This window comes from Pleuronectes platessa, chromosome 4 (genome assembly GCF_947347685.1).
Source record: "Pleuronectes platessa chromosome 4, fPlePla1.1, whole genome shotgun sequence".
Lineage (NCBI taxonomy): Eukaryota > Metazoa > Chordata > Actinopteri > Pleuronectiformes > Pleuronectidae > Pleuronectes > Pleuronectes platessa.
Genome location: NC_070629.1, coordinates 7,833,470 through 7,845,497, shown reverse-complemented (window position 1 = coordinate 7,845,497; position 12,028 = coordinate 7,833,470). Strand labels below are relative to the sequence as shown.

Genomic DNA, 12,028 nt, shown 5'->3' with positions numbered 1-12,028 from the left:
GGTGTGTGTGACTTTTTTATTTACTTTGGGTCTTCCTCCACATTTTGTAAAAAGAGCTGCCGATATATAACAGGGGTTTGATTCATTAAAGATGGAGGAAACGTTAGTCGTTACTAGTGACTGCTGCAGCCTGAGCTGTGAAGCAACATCCTCATAAAAGGAGACAAACCATGATACAAACCATTTCCTCTAACAAGACCCCCCTGTTTTTTGTTCCAGACCAGATCATTAGTCATTTGAAAACCAAGCCCTGTGAGTGAATAAGCCTTGAATGCACTTACACATGACACTGATAAGAACAAGTATGAACACGGATGTAAAGACAACATGAGGCGAAGCGTTATGATGGGCTGAAAAGGAGAAGAACAGATGAACACACAGGAAGTAGGAAGTGTGATCTGAGAGATCTCTCCAGTCCTTGTCTGCGTGTGAGTGTGTATCAATGTGTGTCTGTGTGTGTGTGTGTATGTGTGTGTGAGATGAACGACTGACCTGTACGACCACTTAAAGGATAATGTCTCTGAAACTACCTCGCAACTGGGACTTCAGCACCTTCAAGGCTGAGACAGGTCGGATAGGTAAGTCTGAGGCTGTGCTGCGCTCGCTGTCAGCAGTGAGGATGCAGCATATACATGTATATATATATATATATGCCCCTTGTTTCTCTCTGTGGGTTTTTGAGCACACTGGTGGTTGCATGTTAATTTTAACCAGAGTTTTTTTCAGTCTAACATCATTGTCGACTAATATAGAATGGACTGTGGTTTATTACTTTGATGTTGCTTGACTGTCAAGTGTTTTTTATAATAACAACCAGTGGTTGAAATAAGACTAGTCAAGTATTACCTGTGTTGTGGGGACCTAAGTCACATTATGGGGACTTTTCTTTTGGGAACAAACATGATTATGTAATAATGATGTAAGTGAAGACATGCTTTTAGTTTTAGGTTTAGGTCAGGGTAAATATCAGTGTTAGGCAAATAGAGTAAGTCTTCAGGAAAACAATATAAGTCAATGTTATGTCCTATGAAGTCATGGAAACATAACTGTGAGTGTGTGAGTGTGTGTGTGTTAGTGAGTGAGTGAGTGAGTGAGTTTGTGTGTGTGTGTGTGTGTGTGTGTGTGTGTGTGTGTGTGTGAGTGTGTGTGAGTGAGTGAGTGAGTGAGTGAGTGAGTGAGTGAGTGAGTGAGTTTGTGTGTGTGTGTGTGTGTGTGTGTGTGTGTGTGTGTGTGTGTTTGTGTGTGTGTGCGAGTGCATGTGTGTGTGTGTGTGTGTGTACAGTGTATTTTACGGTTACTGCACAGCAGTCTAGACTCACTAATACTCACCAGTGTTAATACAGGGTGGACTCTGCAGTTACATGCCTCAGTTCCTCTCAGGCTAAGATGGCACAACACTTGCAGCTGTCTGATATCTGCACACACACACGCAGATACAGGCTTAGTTTTCGACACTGCTGCTATGCTTCACAACATGCATCGTGTTTGCTGTGACTCTAATCACCTTACCATCAGTGGTTGGTTGTTGAGCTCTGCTTAAGGAAGTAGCAGCCCCCCCCTGCAAACATTTCATCTGCTTCATGATGACTGTGTATCAGTCACTTTTATTAGCAAACTTTTCAGTATGACAGTATGTTTGACATCTGAAAGCTGGTGATTCCTTAATTGATTCCTTAACCTGTGGTGATTTCCGTGGCCCATGTTTTATTACATTCGGTGGAACAGGAGTGACGCAGGCTCACAGCAGGAAACTGATGCAAGTTTCGAATGAACTCTGATTTCAGTGCTGTCTGTAGCCGATGTAACTGTGCTCACGTATGCAGTATGACAGCGTGTATGTGACGCATGTGTGCAGTGCATATGTGTGTGTGTGCTACAGATATAACTCATTTTGTAGGGACCTAAATCTGTCTACAAAGTCCCAGTAGGGACAGAAATCGATGTCAATGTGGAGCTGACATTGGGCGAGAGTACACCCAAGCAAGAAATATGTAGACATGTACATACAGTGTATTGTTCTTAAGGCGAATATCTAATCACAGTTAGTTCTTCCAATGTGTACAAACTCCTCCACGGTCACCAGGAGACGGTGAATATCATTTCCCACCATATCAAGTGAGCTTGAACGTGTCTTTGAGGTGCAGTACAGCTCTTGGCTCATCATGAGTTGAGGCTACATGAAAGGAATTGTGTATTTGTCAGCTGAGGGTGTGGTGTGACATCGGCCTCTGTGTGTGGGCTCAGGGTTCCTCAACAGCACGTGTTAACCCTTCACAAGTCATGGGCGGCTGAGGCTCCAGAAATGACACGAAAGGACTCTCCGGCGTCTAGGTGGAGGCCTTCAAAGCGTGGCCGGCCCTGTGGCAATTTGATGGCAGCTTCCTGTTTATCCCTGGGCAGCCCTTCTTCTTCTCTTCTCCTCCATCATCCTTCTTAAGTAGACACGGTGCATTAAAGAACAACTGAGCGACGGGGCTCAATCTCACTCCCGCTATCTCCTCTGTCTCCATCTGACTCTGTCCTCCCTGGGCCACGTACACCGCGATCTCTGTTCCTTTCCATCGTGGCCTCTCACAGGGTGACACGTATTATTGAAGGGTAATGTTCGTAGAACAACTTAAAAATAGGATGATGTTCATTTGTGAGATTAAGTCTATGTAGATCTTGATCTCTGACCTTTCTGTCTTAGTAGTGCAGTGGCTGTTGTAAACCTGCCTGTTTGCATTGGACTGTTAACTTGACCTGCGTTCATGTTTCAGAGTCCTCCTCAAACATTTCTCCAAAATACTGTTGCTTTTTATTGTTTGTGTGTTGGACGTTGTTTGCAGTCTATGGTGCAGAGTGAAGTTAGAAAAACTTGTGTTCATCCTACCTGGTTAATCTGCATTAAAGATTTTTTTCAGTCAACGTTTTTCCTCCAATTAAACTAAATGTGGTTTCTAACTGTTTACGTGTGTGGTTTTAAGATAAGTTTGAATGATTTACATGTTGTTTTTTCATATGTTGCATGTAGACTTTTTCAGAGGTCTTTGAAACAACCCACACAAACTTCAGACCCAAGTTCACAACTCTTGAGTTATTGCATGTTCAAATCACACCAAATTTGAAACTGCACTTCCCTGGGCCATCAACAATAGACATGTTAAGTATGAAGGCGATAAGATGTACAGTTTGAAGTATGTGTTCCACATACAGACAGATAGATATTTATGAATTATATAGACTTAAATTTGTATTGTTTGTCGGTCCGTCTGTTGCAGAGTATTGTGTTTTTCACATAGAAGAATCACAGCTACATTCATGCACCGTACACAGGAAACTGGTCAGCTCTGACCAGCATTTTCCTTTCAGACTGAATGCACGGGGAACAAAAATAGACATAGAGCAGGTTTCTCAACCTTGATAGGCTGATGCATATCAAGAAGGGGGAAGTGCTTTGTATGACTTGAGTAGCACTTGTGTTTTGGTAATGTTCTAACAGCTTCGAATGTGACACAGCATATGTTGGGGATTGTTGCTCTTGGAAACATTTTCCCAAGCTGCTTTCTTGTGGTGGGTTTTTCTTTAGCACGATCCAGGACTGTGATATCTGGAGAGGGAGGCACCGGGCCGGGCTCACCACGATCCCCCAGGTCCATGGAGAGGCCGCTGAAGGCCGGCTGGCTCAAGAAACAACAGAGGTCTTTGGTGAAGAACTGGCAGCAGCGTTACTTTGTGCTGAGAGGCAGCACTCTGACCTACCACAAAGATGACAAGGAGACCACTGTCCAGGTGAGACCCTCCTCATTATGATGATTATTAATATGATGATGTGGATGATGATGATTATTATTGAATTGTAGATTCTTGTTATGATACACAGGAGCAGATGTTTTCATTAAAATGCTGCATATTCCAAAATTAAAATGCTCAAATTACCTTTTTTTATTTGGCACGTGCAGTGACTTACATGTGATATAACTGTCATCAAAATGATCTCTATGTTATTAAATGTCCATTTTTCTATTTAAACATTAAGAGCTGCTCAGAATTATATTTGAGATAAGTTAAGACGTTTATCATTCTGAAGGAAATTATTCTGCCAGTTTTTTTGCAAAATTACCATATCAAAAATAAAGAATAGAATAGAATACTGTGGATGACATTTATTTAAAAAAGGTAATATAGAGTCAGTATTTTTCAATAAAATGTTTTATATGTACAGAAAGCTCAAAGCATAATAGGAAATGGCTCATGAATAATTCCCACACTTCCTGTACACAACATGAATAATGCATGAAGCCACATATGAGAGGTCCCCAGTCATTTAAAACTTGTATATTATGTACTCTCCTGCTCTCTTTGTGATGTTGATGTTCCTCTCTCTGCATGTTGTGCATGGTGTAGGTAAACCTTCAAAAACAGTAGAGGCTGTGACCCCATGAAAGTGGCCTGTTACCGCAGTGGCTCCACATGTACACATATGAAATCCCTTTACCCTCTGATAAACATTCAGAGATTGTGGTCAAATTTGTTGACCATGTTATCATGTTAAAAAGAAACAATGCTTTAGCTTTGGCCTTGAAACTTTAGGTCTCATTTCTATTCACCACTTCTCTTACACATCTACATGTTTTGCCTTCCTTCTCATGTACTTCCTGTTAAGAAACAAGAGCTACTCAAACAGTTCATGAAAACCAAGAACACAATTGCACTCAGGGACATTGAACATGGCCTCACAACCACCAACAACTGATGGATAAAGCCACAGGAAGATGAGGAGTAACTCAGAAATCCTTAGAGTCAATGCTTTTTCTGAGCTTGGTATAAAAGCAGACATGAAGGAGTGGGACAGTGGCAGATGGAAGGAGTCGGCTTCACACTTGGTGAAGTGTGAGGTGAACTGTGTTTTAGCCTACATGCTGTGATGTAGCCATGGAACGTGAGAACAGATGAGCATGGAGCATCAACTCTCCATTTTCATAGCGTTGAGCTTCTGCAAAAAACTCATGTGACACATAGTGAAAGAAACTGTTCTGCATGGGCATGTGCTGGTAATATATAAGGGTAGAAATAGGTGGTCTATGAATGAATGAATGAATGAAAGTAAATATTAGTAGTTGGTTCTCTTCTTTTGTTTTGAACATTACAATACATCTCTCTCAGGACATTTGTTCTCACTCACTCACGTGTGTGTGTGTGTGTGTGTGTGTGTGTGTGTGTGTGTCTGTGTGCTTTGCTCTCCAGGGAGTCGTTCAGCTACGATTCTGTAAAGTTAACGAACTCCCTCCAAACTCAGACGACCCTGGGAAGTACCTGTTCGAGATCATACCACGTGAGCATATGACTGACTCTAAAAAGTGAACAGAAGTGACTTTAGGCCTCACATTGCTTATTCCAACACCTTTTTCCAGTTTTGTGTATAACAGAGATACATCAGCACTGTTATTTTATAAAGAGGAGATGAAAATATTTCTCTGTAACATTTCCTGAAAGCCAGTGTTTTTAATGCCACCTGTCCCATTGGGGCTGCATGTCGCTCTTTGGTATCTGTCTCTTTCTATGTTGACAATATGCCTGAACACGGATCATTTAAAAAAAATATATATAATTATGTCTGGCTTTGCTCAAAGTTATAGAGATAAAAGTAAACAAGGAATGACTTAGAATGTGCATCTTATTTAATAAGGAGTTGTGAATGGTTGTTAGATATATAAATTGTGGCCCCTGCCCTTGATTTAGAAAAATCCTAGATCCGCCTCTGGTCTGTGCGGGACAAATCTTATCTGTATGGTAGGAATTTGAATTTTTGTGACAGTCGGAGCTCAAGGTTTTGTTGTATGATGCACTGTTTACATACTACTACTAATACTACTCACGCAGGAAAAACAGGAGACAGAGAGCGAGGTCCATATGTGTTCATGGCAAACTCCCAGAGTGACATGGAGGAGTGGGTCCGCTCCCTACGCAGAGTCATCGGAGTACCGACAAGTGGAGGTTCGATAAAACTGTTTAAAAGATGATGTCACTGTCATTTAACCGAAGATTATAAGAAAAGCTCTAAAGCTCACTGATTAACATATGATAAAAAATGTGGGCAATCAGGACTAAATCAGGTTTTCCAATGTTATGTCCTTGTCTTAGCAGTGACTTCCTGGAGTCTTTGCTGTTTGTCTTGCAAAATTATGATGATGAAAAGCCTGCAGGAAGTGACTGTTCCCGGCTGAGAGAGCATGCTGATATTTTCTGTTTGCAGCCTTTATGCTAGCTAATCATCTAATGGACATGAAAGTGAATCTACTCATCTAGTTCTCAGCATGAAATAAAATAAATTTCCCCCCCCCTAAATGTTGAACCTTACTTCACCCCTGAAGTATACACTGTGTAAAAGAAACACAAATAGTGCTGGATCGAACATGTCACATCTTTTCTGATACCGTTACTGGTCGAAAATGTCCAGATTGAAAACTTTTATTTATAAGAGCCTTTAACTAAACTATTTCACAAAATCTAAGGTCATTCCATATACTCGTATTAATTAGTTGCAAAATGGAACACCTTCAATTCTTTTTTTTAAATTTAGTATATCATTTTTATTTCTTTCACATCTTTTAATCTCTTTTATTTTTCTTGAAAACGGTTTTAAACTGCACTTTCTGATTTTAAAGGAATTTCTTTTAATTAGTCTCTGTGTTGTTTTAAATGTTTCTGTCCCCACAGTGTTTGGAAAGAGTCTCATGGACACTGTGACGTATGACCAGCGTTTCGGGCCTCACATGGTACCGATCCTGGTGCAGAAGTGTGTGGAGTTCATTAAAGAACACGGTCTGAATGAGGAGGGCATCTTCCGCCTGCCGGGGCAGGACAACGCTGTCAAACAGTTCAGAGACGCCTTCGATGCTGGAGAGAGGCCGTCCTTCCCCAGGTATACACTCATTGTTATGTATGGACAGAATGATGTGATATAACATATAATCATTAACTTCTTGATGTACTGACCGGTTGTGAAGGTGTTATTGTGTGTAGGAATGTTACATATATTATTTTAAATCCTGTAATTGAAAGAGACAGGAAATAGTGAACATTAAAAGATTTTTTTCACACATCTCAAACAAACTAAAACTCTGAAACAATTCGGAGCCTTCTTCAAACCTGGTTAGTGAATGCATGAGCTGAAGAAGGTCACTGCTACATACGGTGAAACTGTACTAGCCTCAGTCAATCAACAGTTTTTCAGTTTTACTTCTTCTGAGAAAGCAGGGAGAGATGAAAGAGATGCAGAGAGGCTGATAGATTTCTGTGTCCTCTGAGCCGAAAGCGACACCACATCCTGTTCTCGCAGGAACGCAGGAGGGCGTCTGTGTTACTCAACATCACAGGCTCCTCTGACAGAGCACTAAAACATCAGTCTAACATTTGTCTGCCCGGGGTGAGGGAGCACACAGTTACGAGGGTCACAGATACATGATTTACTGTATATGATACTTCAGGCCAGAAAGAAAAAATAAAAGAGAAAGGTTTCGTGTTTTCTCTAACTGTATTCTTCAAAACCACACAAATGAATGCAACCCTTTTGTAGAGATAAATATACAAAACTAGACCCAGAGGCCCAAACAATGAGGTCGTGCAGAACTTTTGTCACCAGTGGATTTTGGAATGTAACTAAGACGATGTTTACACTGCAGCCCACCATGTACATGCTTTTTAGTCCAGTTAAAATATTTACACAGGTCTGGTCGGGATGGAACAAAACCATCGATAAAACTCAGATACAGAAGAGCCACATATGTATGCATGTGTGTAGAATGCAGTTAACATTATGTTACATTTAAAGGTTAAAGGACTCCATATACAACATGTGATCAAATGACATGCATGTGATAACTCATGCAACCAACGTTGGCTCCATGGCTCAAGTACCAGTTAAAGGAATAACGGTCAGTTAAAGTGTAAAAGGATATTCATTGTGAATGTGTCTTTGCACGCAGTGACACAGATGTCCACACGGTGGCGTCACTTCTCAAGCTGTACTTGAGGGAGCTGCCAGAGCCTGTGGTGCCTTGGACTCAATACCAAGACTTTCTGGACTGTACCAGCCTGCTGGACTGCAGCAACACAGAGGTAAGTGTGTGTGTATGTGTGTGTGCGTGTGTGTTTGTGTCTGTGTGTGTGTGCGTGGTCCAGGTATTACTACCTAAACCTGTTTACACAGTCACATTATGGGGGCGAGTGCTGTAATGTAAATCCCTAAATTCTAAGGTGAGGAAGTTTTAAGGTTAGTTTAGGACTTGGTTAAAGTTAGGTCTAGCTTACAGGTGGGCTTAGGTTAAGATAAGGGTAAGAATTAGGGTAAAGCAAGTGGTAACTAAGTCCCCAGGAAATCAATTTAATGTCCTCTGATGTCAAGAGCCAGGGCCATATGGCTGTGTGTGTGTGTGTGTGTGTGTGTGTGTGTGTGTGTGTGTGTGTGTGTGTGTGTGTGTGTGTGTGTGTGTGTGTGTGTGCGTGTGTGTGTGTGTGTGTGTGTGTGTGTGTGTGTGTGTGTGTGTGTGTGTTTTAACCTACTGCCCCTCTGTACTTTCAGGGTTGGGAAAAGTTGGAGAAACAAATCTCTCTTCTCCCCAGAACCAACTACAACCTTCTGAGTTATGTGTGCCGGTGAGTATAGAAGCTGCAGCACATAGCATTATGGGATGTTCAGGAGAGGACACCATACATGTTCAAAAAAATGTCCTTGAGTAAGACTATCTACTGTACATAGACTGAATCTCCCAGTGTCTTTATGGTTAAAAACTACAATACTGTTCTTAGATCAGTTTGCAGTCCTGACACAGCAGTTCATTTTGCCTTCTTTTTGTTTCCAGGTTTTTGTTTGAGGTGCAGCAACACTCCAAGGTGAACAAGATGAATGTGGAGAACTTGGCTACAGTGATGGGGATCAACCTGCTGAAACCTCAGATGGAAGATCCCATCGATGTGATGAAGGGTAAGAACAAACATGTCAGGGCGGGCCCTGTACGTCTGGAGGCCCTAAGCAGAATAAGTTTGGGGATTGCCTCGCAGTGAACAGACTAGCTTTTGTATTGGTATTCAGTCTCTTAAATAAATCATAAATAAAGCAAATTAGTTTTAAACAGTCAACTTTGTCTTGTTATTGCACACATTTGCAACAAAGTTTTTAGTTGACTTATAGGACATAGGTCCGGCTATGTGTCCTACCACAGACGTTGACCCATGTCAGGAGCGGAGAATATATACAAGTGATTAAATGTGTCAATTTATGACCTTGACATCATTATTTTCCATGTATTGACTGTAAAAATGGTTTTTCTCTGCTTCTACCATTTTATTAAGCATTGACATGTAGCATTACAACATGAGTCATTTTATGTAGCCTTTTTATTCCTTCTGCTAAGTAACAAATTCCTGTACTTCTTCATCGATCCCAAGAACTTTACCAACAATCTTTATCATCCTGCTGATATATGGCCTTTGTATTTGAACAGTACAAAATAACATAAAAGTACAAAAAAGAGAAAACAAGCACAAAAATATCTGAAGTTATTTAAGGGAATTTATAAAGATGTGAATAATGTAAATCAAGAATTTGCAGATTTTGATCATTGTGTCATTTCTATTTCTTCTCAGCGACTCCTCAGATCCAGAAGCTGATGACAGTGATGATCAGACAACATGAGAAACTGTTTCCTGTCTCCGAAGACGTGCTTCCCTCCCCCCCCTCAAAAAAGGCAGAGAGCCAGAAGAACACTCCCCGAAGCTTCGTGGGTTGGGAGTCTGCAGAGGTACACACAGTCACTCTGATGGTTTCAGTACCTGAGTAATCTGGCTGCTAGTGCCAATTCATGTGGACATACCATCATCACATCCTATAGTTTTGTTTTTTCTTCAACATTTGGAATCAATATGTCAGAAACACGTCAGGGGCAGATCCAGAGGTGGGGCCACGGGCACTGGCCCCAGCTGAAATCTGATTGGCCCCTGAAGTTTCCTGGCCTATCAGAAATCTTAAAGGGGACATATTATGCCCATTTTACCGCAAGTTGAAATGGTTCCCTGGGGTCTAAATGAAATGTCTGTAAAAAAAAAATTGTCAAAATACCACAAGGATCATTTAAAACAGCATCCTTTTTACCCTGTCTAAAACAGCCCTCCTCATATTGACCTGTTTTCATGGATGTTGGACATATAATTGGCCCCTCGGTGTAAATGTTGGCCCCTTTATGACCCCTGATCTAGAAAAATCCTAGATACACCACTAACACATTTTTTCTTTCTTGCACTATAGCTTAAGACTGTGTTAGTTTGGTGATCCTACATACTTTGCACACATAAAGACTTCTATGTAGGCTGTATATCTGTAAATAATATGTTTTGTGTTTATCTCAGATGGGTGATGCATCTCTGTCTGAGTCTCCAGAAGAGGAGGAGGACACTGACAGTCCAAGCCCAGAAAAAGGGAACTGCAGCTCGCCCAACCAAATCTTACATTCCACAGACGATTGGCATGGAAGTCCCCGGAAACGCACCCAGACCCTGCCCACCTTTACCTGCCCCCTCACTGGGATGGCAGCTAAGGCTGACGTACTCAACCGGTGGAGTCGCATCCAGGAGGTGGTGGAGGAGAAGAGCGAGACATTGTCAGAGGACATTTTTAGGATCCTGGACCTCCGGAGCTCAGGATCATTGTTCGGGGGGTCTCAGATGAGTAACAAGAAGGAGGAGCATACGCTCACGTCCCGCAGAGGAAGTGACAGCAAAGGTTCTTCAAAAGATGGCTCCCAGAAACCTGACAGCAAGTCCCATCCTACCAAGGTGCTGTCTCATCAGAAGAGTGTAGAGACCCTGCCAGTGGGTGGTTCAGGTCAGGAGGTCAACAGCAAGTCTGAGCTGAAGAAAGACGACCAGCCGCCTATAGACAGGTAGGTTCAGCTGATGAGTCACATGGAAACACAGTGTCTACCTTCATACTAACTCACAACACACCAATAAGACCCTCACCAACCTCTACATGAAGTACACCTCCTTTTTTTTTACTTTAAAATATGTAATTTGTTATAAGCCAATGCAAAACTTTTAAATCAATGTTTTAGAAATGGTAAAGATTTTATAACTTTAGTACTACTACTAATGTTAATATTCGGGAAATTCTCCAAAGGACACGAAACATATCAGGTTATGCTGATATCAAAAAAACTAAAACAAAAAAGGATCACAATAAAGAAAAATTACTCCAAAACTCTTGAATTAAGTTGATTTGTAAAGGAAAGAAGTGAATTATTATCACATTTATTTATATATTTTTCTATTCAAATTTTACACTCAACATTGCACAGAGTGACTTTGTAAAGTTTTTTCTTGTCATCACTCCCAAACGTAAATAGACCAAAAAAAATTGTTTCTTCTTCTGGACTTTGTTGCTGTATAAGTGAACCCTGGTCGTCTCTCTCAGTGTGCAGCAGGAGAACCAGGAGCTGAAGGCCTCAATGGCAGAGCTCCAGTTGGCTCTAGAGGCAGAGCGCCGCCGTGTGGCCGCTCTGGAGATCTGTCTGAGAAATGCAGAGCGCAGTCGAGATGAGGCCCAGAGACGCAACGAAGAGCTGCAAAGAGACATTGAGCAGTTCCTCAGTGGAAAGACTCAGGCTCCCACCTAGATGTCATATTCAAACGCAGTAGTGTATGGATCAATAACTCCATCAACCTCAACAGACCTTATTTCACAGGAGGTGATTATGAACTCCTCCAGTGTAATGACACTGAGTGGTTTCCATTTGAGCTCTGTCTGGACCTGAAAGTCTGTTATCAGACATTTAAATATCACAACTCCTAATAAAGACTTACAATCCAACTCAAGTTTGTTGTACCTACTCGACGGGTGATGCCACAGTGATGCCACAGATTCACCCTTTGATCAGAGAACTGATCATAATGGTGGACAATACAAATACAATGTTATTTTCAGTTCATTTGATATGTCAGCTAAATAAATAAAACTGCACAGATGTGTTTTGTTGCATAAATGCATTAAATA

At 41.4% G+C, this 12,028-nt stretch overlaps 1 protein-coding gene across 1 annotated transcript; it reads left to right on the top strand.

Annotated features, from left to right (window-relative positions):
• Positions 1–280: 280 nt before the first annotated feature.
• Positions 281–12,003, top strand: arhgap25 (Rho GTPase activating protein 25). The gene is made up of 11 exons (XM_053420527.1): positions 281–578; positions 3,569–3,771; positions 5,227–5,314; positions 5,863–5,976; positions 6,700–6,904; positions 7,968–8,100; positions 8,564–8,637; positions 8,844–8,965; positions 9,628–9,782; positions 10,387–10,919; positions 11,450–12,003. The coding sequence occupies exons 1-11, from the start codon at positions 515–517 to the stop codon at positions 11,649–11,651; spliced, it is 1,893 nt and encodes a 630-aa protein (XP_053276502.1). The 5' UTR covers positions 281–514; the 3' UTR covers positions 11,652–12,003.
• Positions 12,004–12,028: the final 25 nt, after the last annotated feature.